Here is a 17750-nt window from a genome sequence, read left to right as displayed (position 1 = left end):
CCCCCCCCCCCCCCCCCATTCCTAGGAGAGATTTTGAAGCTATGGAAAGGTTATGATGGCTGATGGGTTGAGTTTACATACCAACTTAGTGGCTTCAAAACTGATGAAATGGTATCCTCATTAATTTGTATTCATAAAGTGTCCATGTAGAGGTCTTTATAAATCAATTTGTTTGAGTTTTGGAATGCCTTTACAATACTATTTTAGTGGTGCTTCATGTTTTTCCTGTTGTTATTAAGTGCCGTCAAGTAAGTTCCGACCCATAGTGACCCTATATAGGATTTCTTGGGTGTGGCTGGTGAACTTGAACTGCTGACCTAGCTTTTCAAACTAACTGTTGCAGTCCAGCGCATTAACCCACGATGCCACACCTGGGCTCCATGTTTTTCTTAGGAGATAAAAGTAAGGAAGAAGAAATAGCATTGGAATACTTTCAATAACCTGTATGTCTGCAATGAGTCCCTGAGTGGCATTAAGCACTGGTAGCATAGTGGTTACAAGTTGGGCTGCTAATCTCAAGGTCAGCAGTTCAAAACTACCAGTTCTGCAGGAGAAAGATGAGGCTTTCTGCTCTGTAAAGATTTACAGTCTTGGGAACTCTGTACAGGGTCACAATGAGTCGGAATCAACTCCACGGCACATAATCACCACTATTTCCACTAGCTGAAAGGCTGGTGATTCACACCTAATAGGAAGACAAGTCTAGTGATCTGTTTCTACAAAATCACAGCCTTGAAAACCCTGCATAGCATACTCTGCACAACTGGGGTTGCCATGAGTCCTAATCAAACTCTATGGCAACTAATAGGATATGCCTGCAAAGGTCAGATGGTAGCTGAAGGAAGTAGAGAAACAAGCAGCAGCTTATATTGACTTTGTGGATCTTTTATATTGACCTCAGTCAATCTATGAAGCAGCAAAGCATCTAAACATTTTACTTTTCAGATGTAGAAATAGAGGAGTTCTTTAATTTTGATTTAGTAATTAAAGGAATAATAACATTGGGCTGAATGTGAGCCTTTTTGGTAAAAGCAAGTGTCGGTAGCTTAGTTCTTAAAACTAAGAATTTTCTAGTATTTTAACCAAACATTTCCAAATGATAGGAGAAACTTTGATTTTCAGCTCTTGTAAGAATTTTAATATAAAGTATAGGACATGTGATTATCACCAGAATTGCTGATATTTTGAATTAAAAACAGAAGAAGCATTTTGAACTTTTACGGTTATCACGACTTTCATCACAACTGCAAACTATGTATACAGCAGATAAGTGAGTGTTGTTAAGTGCCTTCGAGTTGATTCTGACCCATAGTGACCCTGTATAGGGTTTCCAAGGAGCACCTTTCCAAGGTGAGCTTGAACCATTGACCTTGCAGTTCAAATGAATTTGCAGTCTGATGCATTAGCCCACAGTACCACATCAGGACTCCAAATGAAGTATACAACAGATAAATGAAGAATGCGACATCAGAATTGGAAGAAAGCTCATTTACAATCTATGTTAAGCAGATTACACAACCTTGCTGCGAGAAGACTTACTGAGGAAGAGCAAAGACTGTAGTCTTCAGTATGGATTATACCTCCACATAAAACAGAAATCTTCACAACTGGGCCAATAAATAACAACATGATAAACATAGAAAAGATGGGGAGTTTTTCAAATATTTTGTTTACTTGGATCCATAATCAATGCTCATGGATGCAGCAGTCTAGAAATTAAACAGTGTGTCTCATTGAGTAAAACTGCTGCAAAAGACCTCTTTAAAGTGTTTTTTTTTTTTTTTTTTCTTTAAACAAAAAAGCAACTATGCCACTTTTGAGGAAAAAGATGAATCTTATCCAAACTATGGTATTTCAGTTTACCTTATATGCATGCAAAAACTAGACAGTGAATAAGGAAGACCAAGGAAGAATTGATGCTTTGGAATTATGGTGCTGGCAAAGATCTGTCTTGGAATAAGTACAGCCGAAAGCCCTTTGAAAGCAAGGATGGTGAAACTTTGTCTCATTTACTTCGTACATATTATTGGGAGGGACCAGTTCCTGCAGAAGGCCATCATGCTTGGTAAAGTAAAAGGTCAGCAAAAAAAAAGGAAGACCCATTACAATGAGCTGTACAATGGCTACAGCAATGGGCTCCAACTGCATTGATTGTGAGGATGGCACAGGATCCAGTTAGTGTTTCATTCTGTTGTGCTTAGGGTCGCTGTGAGTCGGCGGTGACACCTAACAACAACAACATCCAACAGAAAGTGAAGTTTGTTGCTGTACCCAACAATTTGTAAGAATATTTATTGCTTGTGCAGGTCATTCTTGAAAAGTTATGAAATGAAATTAATTATAAAAATTTATGTGAGAACAATCAGGTTCTTACATAATATGTCAATATTTTGAAAAGCCACCATATTATTTCATGTAGATGTAGTAAATTATACAAAAACAAAATGAGTTATGTACACATGGACATTGAAATTGATAATGAGAGAATTAGTGTTAGAGGTGTTAAGATTGACTTTGCCCTTTGAAATACATATTGAATGCCCACCCGCTGTTCTAATTCTGGTTCAGTTCAGAGGTATATATATATATATATATAACTCAGGTAAATTGGTCTTATATAATTTGCATACAGAAAAGTGCACAAATCTGTACAGTCTGATGAAACTTGATACATGTATGCACCCATGTAGAGCCGTTTACCATATACGATCTAGAAAACCCCTTTGTACTCGTACTTAATATTTATCCCCAAAAGATAGAACCAATATATATTACGATATCTCCCACTACAGACTAGTTTTGCTTGTTTTTGTACTTGACACAAATGGAGTCTTAACTAGAAGTTTTGTGTTTGACTTATTTTGTTAAATCTATGAGGCTATCCAGGATTTTGCATGTTGCAATAGTTCATTGTTTTTGTTAGGTTAGTATTTCATTGGATTAATATGCTACATTTTATTTATCCATCTTTGGACATTTGCTTTGATTTTGTAATTTGCATTCAGCTGATTTTTGTGAATTACATGCTTACAGAGTAAAGTAAAATAGATGACTATAATGTTAATAGAAATTGTTAGAAAAATGCTGATCCAAATGGTTCTATCTGGCTGTTGTGAAAGTACTTTTAGTTCTAAGAATCTGTTCAGGAAATAAAAATTTAATTTGTTGTTAAGGGCCGTCAAATTGGTTCCTACTCATAGTGACCCTGTATAGTGTTTCCAAGGAGTGGCTGGTGAGTTTGAACCACTGACCTTGATGTTCAAATCGACCTGCACTCCAGTGCTTACGCTGCATCAGCACACCAGGACTCCATATAGTGTAAAGCTTAGTATAATGTGTATAATATGTTGAACACTAAGAAACAAAGTTGTTACTGAGTTATGGTAGATCAGGATTCTTAATTCTGTGCAGAGTTGCTCCTACTTTTATATTTCCTGTATTTCTCCCTAGTCATCATGAAGAATTTTAAACATAAAAGTAGACAGTAGCATAATGATATACGTGTACTTACCTGTTTTTTTGTTGTTTGGTGCCGTAGCCGGTTCCAAGTCAGCGACACCATTCACAATGGAATGAAACACTGCCTTGTTCTGCACCATCCTTAAAATTGTTAAGCTTGAACCCATTGCGGCTGTCTCTGTGCCAGTCCGTCTCGTTGGGGGTCTTTTTCTTTTTCTCTGACTCTCCTCTCCACTTTATCAAGCATGATATGCTTCAGGGACAACATATCCAAATTAAGCATTTGCCAACTGTTTTTGTTATCTAGTGTTGCTGTAACTGAAATACCACAAGTAGATGGCTTTAACAAAGTATTCTCTCACCGTTAGTTTACCGTTGAGTCAGTCGTGACTCATAACAAATCCTGTATGAGATTTCTTAGAGCAGTGGGTTGAACTGCCAGCCTTGGGGTTAACTGTCCAGTGCTTATGCTACAGTGCCACACTAGTGTGCTCTCTCATAGTTTAGTTGGAAAGAAGTCCAAATTCAAAGTGTGCTTTAGGGAGAGCATTTCTCTGTGTTGGCTGTGGGGAAAGACCCTTGTCTCCTTTCAGCATTCGTAGGCCCAGTATTCCTTGGTGATCTCCGTGTATCTTGGCATCAGTCTTTCCCTGAATTTAGGAGCTTCACAGTGCAGGGACCCCAGAACCAAAAGACGCACTCCATCCCTGGCTTTTCTTTCTTATTAAGTTCCTCTTCTGCTCACTTCTTTCTCCTTACATTGGATCATAGTTGGGATGGGATGAAGAGTATGTTGTTTTTAAGTGTCATCAAGTCAGTTCCAACTCATAATGACCCTGTATAGGATTTTCTAGGAATGGCTGGTGGGTTTGAACCTTGCAGTTAGCAGTCCAGTGCTTATCCTACATTGCCACACCTGGACTCTACCATTAATCTTCTTATTGGTTTATCAAGTCTTGGGGAACCATCCATAGCTGTTATTTGTCAGACCACTGAAAATCATGACTCAGCTAAATTGATACATATTTTGGAACCGACTCGATGGCACCTAATAACAATTCAATCTCTGACACCCAAGTCAGTCTTATTTCTTCTATGCCCTAATTTACTCCCAGCCTTTTGTATTGGTTTGAAGTAAACCTAGACATCGTATTACTTTATGTTATCTTTTTGCCATGCATCTCTTAAAAATAAATGCTCTTCTGTGTCCAATTTGTTCAAGAAACTGTTGGTCATATAGAGTTCTCAGTCTGGATTTACTATGAATTTCCTGTAAATTTGTAGTTGAATCTAGAGGCTTGATCTAACTCAGATTTGACTTGTTTTTTTGGCAAGAGGATTTCCTAGTTGATGTTGTATTTTTCCATTAGGAGGTATATTACCTTTTAAAATAACAGATTTTAATCTTTACTGAATTCCATGTACTCTGAATACTCAGCATTTAATAGCTGTTTTCTCAGTATTCAGTCACCCTATGCAGTAATATGGAACTCTGGTGTGGCACTGTAGAATCAGCACTGGACTGTGAACCACAGAATCGGAAGTTCAACCCACCAGCTGCTCCTCGGAAGCCCTATACAGGGTCGCTGTGGGTTGGAAGTGACTCAACAGCACTTAACGACATGCAGTAATATTAGTAATAACACTTAATAGTTGATGAAATAAAGTCAAAGTAAATGCAAGGTTGAGATTCCAGACCAGGCAAGTTTGATTCCAAAACCTTTATTCTAAATATTACTGTGTAAAAGGATCTTTGGCCATTTTCTTACATATTTCTTGTTGTTGTTAAATGCCATCGAGGCGATTCCAACCCATAGCGATCCTGTATAGGGTTTCTGAGGAGCAGCTGGTAAGCTTGAACTGTCGACCTTTAGTTCAAATGGCTTTACAGATTAGCTCATTCACCCACAGCGCCACACCAGCACTCCTCTTACATATTAGTAGTATGTAAATTACAAGTACTTTTCTGAGTTATACTTTTGTAAAAGTGTATTTTCTTTTCCTTTTCAATATTTACTTCAGATGTTGAAATAGACTAACAGAATCTGGTGCAAGTATGGTATGTTTTATGCTGACCACTGGTACTTCACAGGTGTCTCTGGGTAAAGCAGCATTGCCTTGTTTTGGTACTTGAGAGGTTTGACTTCATTTGGAGCAAGTTGATTAAGACATTGTAAGGGAAATGATCTTTTATGTAGTTTTTATAATTTACTATTTAAAGAACTGCTTCTAGAACTGTCATCAGAAGTCGGAATTTTATGTGTCTTTACATACAACTTGCCAAAAGCACAAATAGTACAGAATTGACCTTAAAGTTTGTTCAACTTGATTTTACTTTTCCCTCCTACATCTGAGATGTAACACTCATGGAAAATGTGTAAATCTATGAAGAAAAAATGGCTTTTCTAAGAAACAAATGTATTTGAAAAAGAACAATATTTTAAAATAGTTCTTCCCAGAATAATTTTATTATCTTTTATTGTATTGTTTGTATACAATAAAGTGAGTAAATCTTCGTATAGTCAGTACATTGTTATATATACCTTTGTGACCACTGACATTTAGATAAGAAATTAGAATATTTTCATCATTTTAGAAAGCCCCCACTTTCTCCCTTTTATTCGTTATTATCCAGCTTTCAAGGGCTGTAGATTTGTTTTGCTGCTTTTTGAACTAAAATATATGTAAATATACTTAATAAAGCATTTATACTCTTGTGTCTAATTTTTTTTTTTACTAACTCAAGTCTTATATTTGTGTGTTATGTGTGTCAATAGTTTGTTAGTTTTTATTGCTGACTGGTTATTTCATAGATAAATATATCAATTTATCTACTTATTCTATTAATAGACATGAGTTGTTTCTAGTCCTGGTCTGTTATGAATACAGCTGCTACTTACCTTGTCCAGTTCTTGGTGACATACATACTTGATTTCTATTGGGTTTATATTAGGTGTAAAACTGCTGAGTCATAGGAAAATAAATACCTATTTAATTTTAGTACTGCCGAACATTCTTTCTAAGGTGGTTTAACATTAGCCGTTTTGATAGATGTGCATTTTTGTTCATTTCCAGTCAGCATTATGCTCTTAACAGTTTTGTTTGCCAGATTTAATGTATATGTTTAGCTTATTCGTTGAATTATTTAGCTGGATTTGCTTTTGAATATTTCAGTTATTACAAAGAAACATTGTATGCAACTGTTATATAGTAAGCTGCTGAAATCTTAAATTTTGTTATTTTTTATTTGATCAGGATTTTAAGAGTCAATAAAGAAAGTAGAGGTTGTGGGATCCCCTACCCAAGAATAAACTAAAGGAATACGATACAGAGGTTAATACAGACTACTTTCTTTCTGGTGGCAATTGAATTTTCTCCTCCCTGGATTGACATTGCTTTTCTTTTAAAGACAATGTATTGGTCTTCCGTTTGCAGGTTTAAATTTTGTGGCATATTAACTATATTTTGAACTATAATTAAAAAATAACTTCATTATTTTAATTGAGGAAACATTTCCTTGTAATATTCCTTTATTATCTTCTTAATGTCCATGGAATTAGTAGTGATGACTTCAGTTACTTTTATTAGTAATATGTGTCTTCTCTTTTATTTATTTTTTTATTTAGTCTGGCTTTTTTTCAATTTTATTGATCTTTTCAAAGAACCGGCTTTTGGTTTTGTTGAGTTTTCTCTCTTGTTCTCTTGTTTTCCAGTTGTCAATTGGTTTGATTTTGCTCTAACTTTAAGAGTTCTTTTCTTCTGTTTGATTTAGGTTTATCATGCTGTTCTTCCTATAGTTCCTAAGGTGGAAGCTTAGATTTAATTATTTTAGTCTTTTTATTTCTAATACATCAAATGCTTTTAAGTTTCCTTCTAAGCATTTTCTCTACATGCCATCGTTTTTGTAGGTTGTATTTTCATTTAACTCAAAGTATTTTTTATTTCTCTTGAGACTTTGACCCATGTGCTATTTAGAAGTGTTTTTAAATCTCCAAATGGTTTATATTTTCCAGCTATCTTTTTGTTACTTATTTCTAGTTTGAATTGTCTAAGAGCATGCATTGTCTGATTTATATTCTTACAGGTCTGTTAATGTGTATTTAATGGGCCAGAATTTGGTATTCTGCTGTTGTTGGATGAAGCATTCTATAACTACCATTTATATCCAGGTGATTAGGGATTGTATTCTTTCATATTTTGTGGCTGTTGGATCTATGTAAGTGTACTGGTTGATTGTTGAAGTACTGAACTGTAATAATGGATTTGTGTATTTCCATTTATTCTATTATTTGCCTCTTCTGTTTGGCATTGTTGTTAGGTGTAGAAAGGTGAGGGATTGTTATGTTTTGTAAGATAATTGATCCTTTTATCATTATGTTTGTTGTTGTTAAGTGCCATCAAGTCAATTCCAACTCATAGGAATCCTGTATAGGGTTTCCAAGGATTGGCTGGTGAGTTTGAACTGCAACCTTGTGGTTCAAACTGACTTGGCAGTTGAGTGCTTATCATACGAAGCCATACCAGGACTCCTGTCATTATGTAATAATTCTTTTATTCTTTGTAAAGTTTAAAAATGTTTGATATGAAATGAATTAGTTTCTTACCATTCAGAGTAGGTTGTTGTTCAGTGCTCTGCAGTCTGTTCTAACTCAAAGCGGCCCTGTGTAGGGTTTTCGAGAAGCAGCTGGTGAGTTTTGAACCTTGTGTTTCAAATCGACTTTGCAGTTCATTATTGCATTATCCTATAGTGCCACAGCTTTAGAGCAGGTGATTGTTGTTGTTAAGTGCTGTGGGGTCAGTCCCGACTAGAAGGTCTTTACTGATAATGTACTGATAATTGCATTACATAGGTGAGTCTCTTTGGCTAGAACTTAACGTTATTCACTGTGATACTTGACTATACTCATATATATTTCTTGTGATTTCAGATTTTCTTTTGCAGTTGAGTTTTTTTTTTCCTTTGCATTTTTGCTTTATTTTTCAGTGAAGAAATAAGATTAATTTTGGAATTCTGAGTTTTGAGGCTTTCTTTTGCTCCCCATTGTAGTCAGTAGTACCAGTTTAGTGCCTTTTGAGTTTTCACTTTTCTTTTAGGGAACTTAGGAAGGCTACAAGGGAGGAGACGTTGTTATTGGCCATGTTGACTCTGGAACACACTGGAATAAATGCTCTTTAAGGGCAAGGATGTTGTTATTCACTGCTTTATCATTAGCACTGACTGTCATATATTAGGAGCTCAATAAATACTAATTGCATTAATATAATTTTCTCAAGTTTTACAAAATAAGAGTAGGTTTTATGATTTACCTTTTCTTTCATCCTTTTATTGCCGATGAATTTAGTGTCTTTTAGCATATCCATTACAGGATAATCTAAGAAAAGATGATAATGTAGTCAGTAGATTTTTGTGCAATGCCAGTTATTTTTACAGCTTCTTATGAAGAGGAGGTTAATAAATATGTTAGCCTATGGTTTTAGTTGCCTGTGCTTTTTAAAATAAAACACGATGAAATTTACTGTCTTGTCCAAGTAGTTATATTGTCTCTAGGGATATCTGTTACCTCTGTTCAAAAGAGAACACATGGAAACTTTTTATAACCGTTCTTTACATATTAATTTGTTGAACAAATATTTTAATGCTTACTGCATTTTTACTGGGAATAATTATAAAACACATAAGTGTTTATAAGTAAATAAAATACTTATGTGGAAATTTTTAGACATACTCAGAAGGAAATTTAATGAACCTCTTTGTACATATCAGCATTTTACTGGTCTGTTTTCTTTTCTGATTTGTCTCTCTCTCTCTCTCTCTCTGTGTGTGTGTGTGTGTGTGTGTATGGTGGGAGGAGGGAGAAAGAGTGTAGACTATTTTAAAGTAATTACCAGGAATATTTTTCTACCATAAGTACCTGAAAGTCTTAACAGATGTGGATTCTTAATATGATTTAGCTCAACTGCAGTATGTCAGAGTAGAATTGTAGAACTGAGGGTTTTCCATGGATCATTTTTCAGAGGTAGATCTCTAGGCCTTTCTTATGAGGACCAGAAGGCTGGAGGTTTGAGTCTACCATTACAACACATTATACATTACATTGCCAGTATAGCACCAAGCAACCATATTTACCCAGATTTAATACTCTCTTAATAGAATACTCTGTATAGGTTCATATTACCTTGTTAATTTATAAGTAGTCTTCGTTTTTATATTTGGGTTGTTTGCATCAGGTTAAAAGTAAGTATTGTGGTTATTTTTAAAGAGAAAATTAAGGCAGTGCGAAACATAGTATAAGATTTTCTAAGAGCAATGTGTTTTGACAGCTAGTCTACTTGGAATTTAGTTTTGTTTGTATGAGGAAATGTCAAAATATCTGTTATCTACATTGTATGATTTAAAAATAGAGGGAGTTCGACCATAAAGGAGAAGGAGTATTCAGGACCTCCAATATCTGGAGAGTAGAAATGTGAACAGGCTCAATAATGTTCAGGTTTGGAAGAGATGGCGATGCTCTCTCTAAGGCACAGAACCCCAGGAAAGATTTGGGACCTGCCTTTGTAATGTCTACTTGTTTAAATATACACAATGTATTTTATCTTTCTGAACTTAGCTCCTCATTTGTAAAATAAGGGCTGGTTTCTTAAGTTTCTTTTAGTTCATATATTTGTGTGTTCTATTTCTCATTGATGCTTGACTTTGACAGGATTCCCCGAGTTGGATTGGTGGGCACAATGAACCATTGACAGGCTTTACATGGCGAGGTGGTTGTGAGAGAGAAACAACTGGCATTCAAGTCTGGAGTGAAGTATTTGTAATTGACAGACCTGATGGAACAAAGGTAAAATTTTGTTTATGATTTTTATTTATTTTTTAGTTTGTTTGCATTCTTCACTGTTATTGATCATTTTGTATTTGATTTTTTGTGAATCTAAAACATCTGCAATTCTAGGTGGCTGTGCTGCTAATGGATACCCAGGGTGCTTTTGATAGCCAGTCAACTATCAAAGACTGCGCAACCGTGTTTGCTCTGAGCACTATGACTAGCTCTGTCCAGGTGAGACAAGAATCTGTGGTGTGTTCAGTTCAGATGATCCCAGTGTGTTTGCCTTCCTCAAGTGACTTTTGATTGAATGGATCAAAGTAGTTAAAGAATTCTTTACATTTTCCATTGGTTATTTACATTTATTTGGGTAAGAGACCAGTTTGTTTTTTTTTTTTTGAATAAAAATGTATTATTGCTTATTCTTAATTGAATTCCATTTATATGATTGCCATATAGTAAGGTGTGAAGTACGTTTTTACTTTCTGGTTAAAAAACGAAACCAAAAAGCCCCCAAGTACTTAAACTTGGAGGGAGCTCTGGTAGCTTAGTGGTTACGAGTCAGGCTGTGAACCTCAAGGTCAGCAGTTCGAAACTACCTGCTTTTCTGTGGGAGAAAGATGACGTCTGCTCCTATGAAGATTCACAGCCTTGGAAACCCTGTGTATGGTTGCTATGAGTCGGAACTGACTCCATAGCACATAACAACAACAACAATAATTAAACTTGGAAGCTTAGTTTTCTTTTTGAGTTCTGTGACCACTTGTACTCTATTATCTGAGTTAATGGAAGTAGAGATACAAGAATTAATCCCAGAGCTGAGGCGTAACAATTGTAAGGATAGCACAGGACCAGCACAGTGTTTCATTTTGTTGTATATAGGCTGTTGTGATTCGGAGCTGACGCAATGACACCTAACAACAAGGATTTATAGCATCGGACTCATTTATTTTTTCACTTATTCTGTACCTTAATTATAATTTGATACACTTATCAGGGCTACTCAAGCCAGGCTATCTCTACAAAGCAACTTTAGAAAGTTCATGGAAGAGCTCCATTATCTCTTAATCCCATTTTCCATGAACTTTCTGAAGCCCCTCCATATTGTTTACTGTTAAAGTGCTATCGAGTTGGTTTTGGCTCTTAGTGACCCTGAGTGCTTATCCTATATGCTACAGCAGGACTACTACATATTTCTTTGTAATTTGGAAGGATTTAACAGAGTGAAGTCACTACATGTCATATTGTGTTTCTTTTATTTATTACTCTTTTCTGAGGTTATCTGTGGTTAATACTTCTCGGGCTAAAGGTTAATTATTGAAGTATAATGATGGTATATGCATTAGACAGGGTTCTCCAGAGAAACAGAAGTAATTAATACACAGGCACACACCAGGCAGAGGGGCAAAGGAGGACAGGGACTCATTTATTGATTTTTGAAGAATTCGCTCACACAGTTGTGGAGGTTGACAAGTTCATAATTTGTAGGTCAGAGGATAGGCTGGAAATTCTGACAGTCTTGTACAGTCTTAAGCAGAATCCTTCTTCCTTGGAAACTTCAGTTTTTATTCTTAGACCTTCAATAAGATTACATAAGGGTCCACCCACATTGTGAGGTTAATCTGCTGTACTTCAGGTAAATTGATTGAAATCTTGTTATTAGTGCTGTCAAGTCAGTTCCGACCCATAATGACCCTGTATAGGGTTTCCAAGGAGCAGCTGGTGAGCTTGAACCACTGATTTTGTGGTTCAAACCAACTTTGCAGTCCAGCGCTTTAACCAATAGTGCCCCCAAATGTTAATCACATGTAAATGCCTTCATAGAAACCTCTAGACTAGTGTTTAACCAAACAGCTAAGTACCATAGCCTAGCCAAATCAACACATAGGTCAACTATCATAGTGTATCAAGAAGTATAATAGTAATATATGTGTGTGTTTGTGTGTGTATCAGTTGTTCCTTGAAAACCCTATACCGGATTGCTATGAATTTAAACCGACTTGATATGACACCTAACAACAACAACAATAATATATATATGGGGGGAAGGGAACAGAGAGTTGTAGTGTGGTGCTGCAGAATAATGCACTGGACCACAAGGCCAATTTGAACTGCAAGATGGCAGTTCTAACCCACCATCTGCTCCTCAGAAACCCTATACAGGGTCTCTCTGAGTCAGAATCGACTTCATGGCACTTAACAACAGTATATATATAACATGTTGTTGTTGTTGTTGTTAAGTGCCATCGAGTCGGGTCCGACCCATAGCGACACTGTACAGGGTTTCCGAGGGTGTAAATCTTTACGGGAGTAGAAAGCCTCATCTTTCTCCCGCGGAGCGGCTGGTAGTTTCGAACCGCTGACCTTAAGGTTCGCAGCCCGATTCGTAACCACTACGCTACCAGAGCTCCTTATATATATAACATACATATACCCAAAACCAAACCCACTGCCATGGTGTCGATTCCGACTCATAGTGAACCTTTATAGGGTTTACAGGCTTGGAGTAGATAGCCTCATCTTTCTCCCACAGAATGGCTGATTGGTTTGAACTGCCAATTAGCAGTATAATGCTGATCTCACAGCATTATCAGAAATGCAGGTAGTTGAGTTAGATAATCACTCATTTGCCGTTGTAACTAGTTGTTCTGTTTGGGTGTATAATTGTTCTATTTTGTCTAGGTTTTCATTCTTTCTTAACAGAAGTAATGTAGATGTCCGGAGGACTTGTCACCAGTGGCAGTCCTAGGTTATCTTCTAAAGGCCTGACTTGGAACTAGATCTAGTGAAGCATCCCCAGTTTGGTGTGATGCTGTAGAAGCACTGGCAGTTCAAACCCTATACAGTGTCACTGTGTATTGGAACTGACTCGACAGCACACAAGAGTGTACATAGACCTTCATGGTCACCTCATGTCTGTGTACTTTGGAAACATAGTTTAGGAAAGTCTCCTAAAATATGACAAGAGTGCCACCTGCTGTTACTCTTTCAGCTACCACAAGCAGACTCAAATTTTTCTGGTAATATTTTTAGGTGATGGGTTTACTTAAGTAAAAGGCATTGGAGTTGATGGTAGTTGAGATACCCACTGAGTAATTACTGTTATACTCTGTATCAGGGAGGATACACATTCATTGACTTAGGAAGATGATTTTAGAAGTAGTGTTTACTTTTTTTTTTTGAAAGATCATGTCATAACATTAAAGAAAGATTGAAAAGAAACTTACTGGATCATGCACTTGATTTTTATGTCTTGTCACTTTCCAGGCTTTATACACATGTTTTCATGATTTTTACCTAGTTTACCAGCGTCTCTTCTCCCTTCATATTTCCTCTTGAATGTTCTTAAGATAAAGAGAGAAAACCCTTTTCATATGCTATGTTTACAATGCTGGCTAAGTGTGATTAATGTGTACAGAGGTATGAAATAGCCCTCATTTCCACAAGTAGAATTATATGCATGCTGGTACTCAAAATAAAACACTTATTAATGAAAGCAAAATAATTTTATTTTGACAGATATATAATTTGTCTCAGAACATTCAAGAAGATGATCTTCAACACTTGCAAGTATGTATGTCTCAAAAAAAAAAAAAAATCAAAGTATTCAAAATTTAATTCTCACTTTATTGTAAACTTAGACGTAGGAGACTATAATAAGTAACAAGATGAAATGTCACATGGTTTTAAACTAATTTATGCTTTGGTGGTGGTGGTGGTTATGTGCTATGGAGTTGGTTCTGACTCTTAGTGACCCCATGAAGGGTTTCCGAGGCTGTAAATCTTTATGGGAGCAGAAAGCCTCATCTTTCTCCCGCAGAACAGCTGGTAGTTTCGAACTGCTGACATTGTGGTTTGCAGCCCGATTTGTAACCACTACACTACCAGAGCTCCTTTTATGGTTTATTAAATAATATAAATTTCACTTTGTAGCTAGTGTTTGAAAATCAAATGATTTAAAAGACTGATATCTGGTGATATATAGAATAGTTTTGCACATGTCTTTTTTCTACCTCTTTGGGGAGAACTATTATAAATAACTTGATTTAATAGTTATTTACAGAGTATGGCAGACTCGCGATGGAAGAAATCTATCAGAAACCATTTCAGGTAAATAAGTACTTTTCCCTTTTTGTTTAAAGGGCTTATCTATGAAATGTCAAGCCACCTCAGCTTGTAACTCTGGAGTCGCTAAGATATTTCATCAAAGCTATTTCTAGTGACAAATTTAGTGGAATTGAAACTAATCTAGCGTAATGTTACCAATTTACCATTAGTAGGCTGACAAACTAGGAAATGAAACCAGTGAATCTATATAGATTTTTAATAGTTTTACTTATATTAAGCAAGTATTGTTTTTCTTAATTAAATGTTATTCTAGATTGAAGACAGTGATAATTTAAGTTAGTCATGTCAGGTGTGTCTTTTACATGCTAAGATACCACAAAATACTATGGGTTTCTTTTTTGTGGTGTAAGTTGAGTTTACCAAAACAACAGCAACGATGAAAAAGAAAACCCTGTTTTTAAATCAAGTCAGTTCTGACTTACAGTGACCTTGTAGGCTAGAATAGAAATGTACTGTGGGGCTTTCAAGGCTTTCAGTGTTTATAGAGACAGACTGCCACATCTGTCTCCCTTTGAGCAGCTGGTATAGGTTTGAGTAACTGAGCTCTTTGGTTCACAGCCAGGTGCTTTAACCACTGTACTCCTAAGTTGAGGTTAGTTCTGTTTCTTATTTTGGTTTCATACCAGAATTTATCATGTCTTCTCCAGTGTCTTCCAGTATCTCCTTGTGTATTGTAGTCCTTTAAAAAGCCAGGCTATGAGATTAGAAATTACCTAGGTGGAGTTATTTGAGAGGCTTATGCTCATCTTGCTTCTTTGGAGTCCTGTCATTATAGAGATTAAAAATGTCACCACCTGGTTGCACATACACTTCTTTTTTGAAGAAGGTGCAAGTTACAAGTTAACATTAGTATTATATGATTGCTTGAAGTGACAGGAAGGGTGAATGTCTACTCCTTTTGCTTATAAGCATGTGTAGTCCTCCCTGTGTGACAGTATTGCTGGTGACTATTAGTGTTAAATGTGTTTACACTGATTCTGCCCCATTCTTGTCTGGCTGGTCTGCTTCAAATGATCACTTTTTTTGTGCTAGGTAGAACTTCATTCTGTTATTATGATTGAAGTATGCTGTTTAGGCTATCTTAGACTTTTCTCAACTGGAATGATTCTGCCACCCAGGAAAAATTGGTTATGTTTGGATGCATTTCTCATTGCCACAAGTGGGAGACGGGCTTGCTACTGGCCTGGCCTTTAATGCATAAAGACGAAGAATGTCATTAAACATCCTAAAAATGCACATAACAGCCACTCATAATTAAGGATTATCTGGCTTAAAATGTGAATAGAGCCAAGGCTTAGAGACCTGAGCCTGGATGAGAAAAAAACCTGTGAAAATGATGACATTAACCCCAAATCTGTAATTAGTCTGGAGTTAGCCATCTAGTTGTCTAGTTGTATGGTCTTGATTATTAAAATGATAATGTGCATCCCCCCATGTGCCTTTTATTCATTGAAAAAGATCTTGTGACTCTTTCTGTATACTCAGTGGAGTTCTTGAATGAAGATGAATACTTGTTTTGGGAATGTTGATTTAGATAGATTCTCGATGTGGAAAACTGAGCAGTACTAAACATTTAGTTTACTGCAACTTTGGATAATGATTGTTTAGAGAGTAAAGGAGGCTTCAGTTATTAAAGTAGCAATTTTTCATGTATGTAGGGAATGATTTATACTTTCTTCTGTGTATATAGACGTTGATGTTTTTGGTTCGAGATTGGAGTTATCCTTATGAACACTCATATGGTTTGGATGGTGGAAAACAATTCCTTGAAAAGAGATTGCAGGTAAGCTCATGTTTTCTGGATAGGAGAGCATAAGCCCAAGCCGAGTGAAAGGTGGGTTACCTGAACTGTTAGCTAGACAACTAGTTTCTTAAGTTTTATCAAAATCAATTATCCATGTTATCACAGGTGACTCTATACTAGCTCAGACTGTATGCATAAAGAAACTGCAAAGTAACCTGTCTATGGTGTCTAAACTAATTGTTATGTGTTGTTGAGTTAGTGTGACTTACAGTGACCCTATAGGGTTTCTGAGGAGTGGCTGGTGGGTTTGAACTGCCAGCGTTGTTGCATTTATCAGTCAGTGCTTATCCTACAGTGCTACACCAGGCTCCACTGAACTAATCATCACTAACTAAATACCAAGAGTCCTGGCCCATCCCAAGAGATTCTTGAAAAATAACCTCACCAACATGATCTTTCTCATTCTTAAAGTTGTCTTTCCATGGAAATTCTTGGAAAACCTGGAGGTTAGATTCTTACAGACTACCATCCACTCACACATTCTCTTTATTCATAAGTAAGAGGGTTATTTTGATTAGTAAAATACTTAGTTTGTAGGATGACACATATCAATTATCGCTATGATGGAGTACAGTAAATTTTTATTCTTAATGTGGGATTAAAACCAATTAGTACTTTCTTGGATTAATTTAAAGGCATTTCTAAACTCAATTCTTAGAGGTAATTTCAGTGACCAGTGGTTTCTCTGATGGATTCTTAAGAAATTAGCATAAATCACATCATGTATACTGCCAAACTTGGCACTCAGTAGGAACTTTAGAGAGAAGAAGGTTTTTAAATGTCTCGTAGAAATGATACATATATGCACAAAACTGCTCAGATCATAAGGGTATCACTTGATGAATTTGGACAAGCTGAACATACTCTTTTAACTAGCATGGAGAAGAGCCTCCCACCTTAATACAAGAACCACCTTTCTTACCCCTGTTATGATCCTGGTTTCTAATAATATTTGTTAAATGTTGTCAAGTTGGTTCCAACTCATAGCGACCCTTTATGGGGTTTCTGAGGCATGGCTGGTAGGTTTGAACCACAGATTTGAGATTAGCAGTTCAGTGTTTAACCTATAGCACCACACCAAGACTCCAGATTTTTAGTAGACTTGGTTTATTTTTTATAGTTTATATGAAGGGAATCACATAGAGTGTATGCTCTGTGTCTGATTTTGTTTCCACAGTATTATGTTTCTGAGATTAATCCTCTACTGTTGTATGTAGTTTAGTTCATTCTCATTTGTGTACATTTTTCCAGTCTATGAATGGAAACAATTGTTTTTTTTTCCATTCCACTGTTAGTTGATGGAAATACCTGTAGTTTCTAGGTCTTTTCTTTATGAAGAGTGCTTCCTCTGAGCATCTGAATATGTTATTTTAGAATGGTTTTTGAGAAGAGTCTTTGGGAGAGTATGTGATTTATTTAGGGATAAATATTCCTCAGAACAGAGTTGATTTTAACAACAACAACCAACTACTTTAGTCTGAAATTGATCAAACATGCAATCAAGATACTGGTGATTGCATTGCAAGAGTTGGAAACAAAGA

The 17750-nt window shown here is 36.1% G+C and overlaps 1 protein-coding gene across 4 annotated transcripts in view; it reads left to right on the top strand.

The window, feature by feature from the left end:
- ATL2 (atlastin GTPase 2) overlaps window positions 1-17750 on the top strand; it is a 60614-nt gene that overhangs the window by 31627 nt on the left and 11237 nt on the right. For all 4 annotated transcript variants that reach the window (XM_006839366.1, XM_006839367.1, XM_006839369.1 and 1 more), the window contains exons 3-7: window positions 10161-10295; window positions 10407-10511; window positions 13797-13847; window positions 14331-14387; window positions 16096-16188. In XM_006839366.1, coding sequence (XP_006839429.1) covers window positions 10161-10295; window positions 10407-10511; window positions 13797-13847; window positions 14331-14387; window positions 16096-16188 — 441 coding nt within the window. The remainder of the gene's footprint in view (window positions 1-10160; window positions 10296-10406; window positions 10512-13796; window positions 13848-14330; window positions 14388-16095; window positions 16189-17750) is intronic.

The sequence above is a fragment of the Chrysochloris asiatica genome, unplaced genomic scaffold, assembly GCF_000296735.1.
Source record: "Chrysochloris asiatica unplaced genomic scaffold, ChrAsi1.0 scaffold00024, whole genome shotgun sequence".
Lineage (NCBI taxonomy): Eukaryota > Metazoa > Chordata > Mammalia > Afrosoricida > Chrysochloridae > Chrysochloris > Chrysochloris asiatica.
The sequence above is the reverse complement of the archived record's forward strand: the minus strand, read 5'-3'. Positions and strand labels throughout refer to the sequence as shown.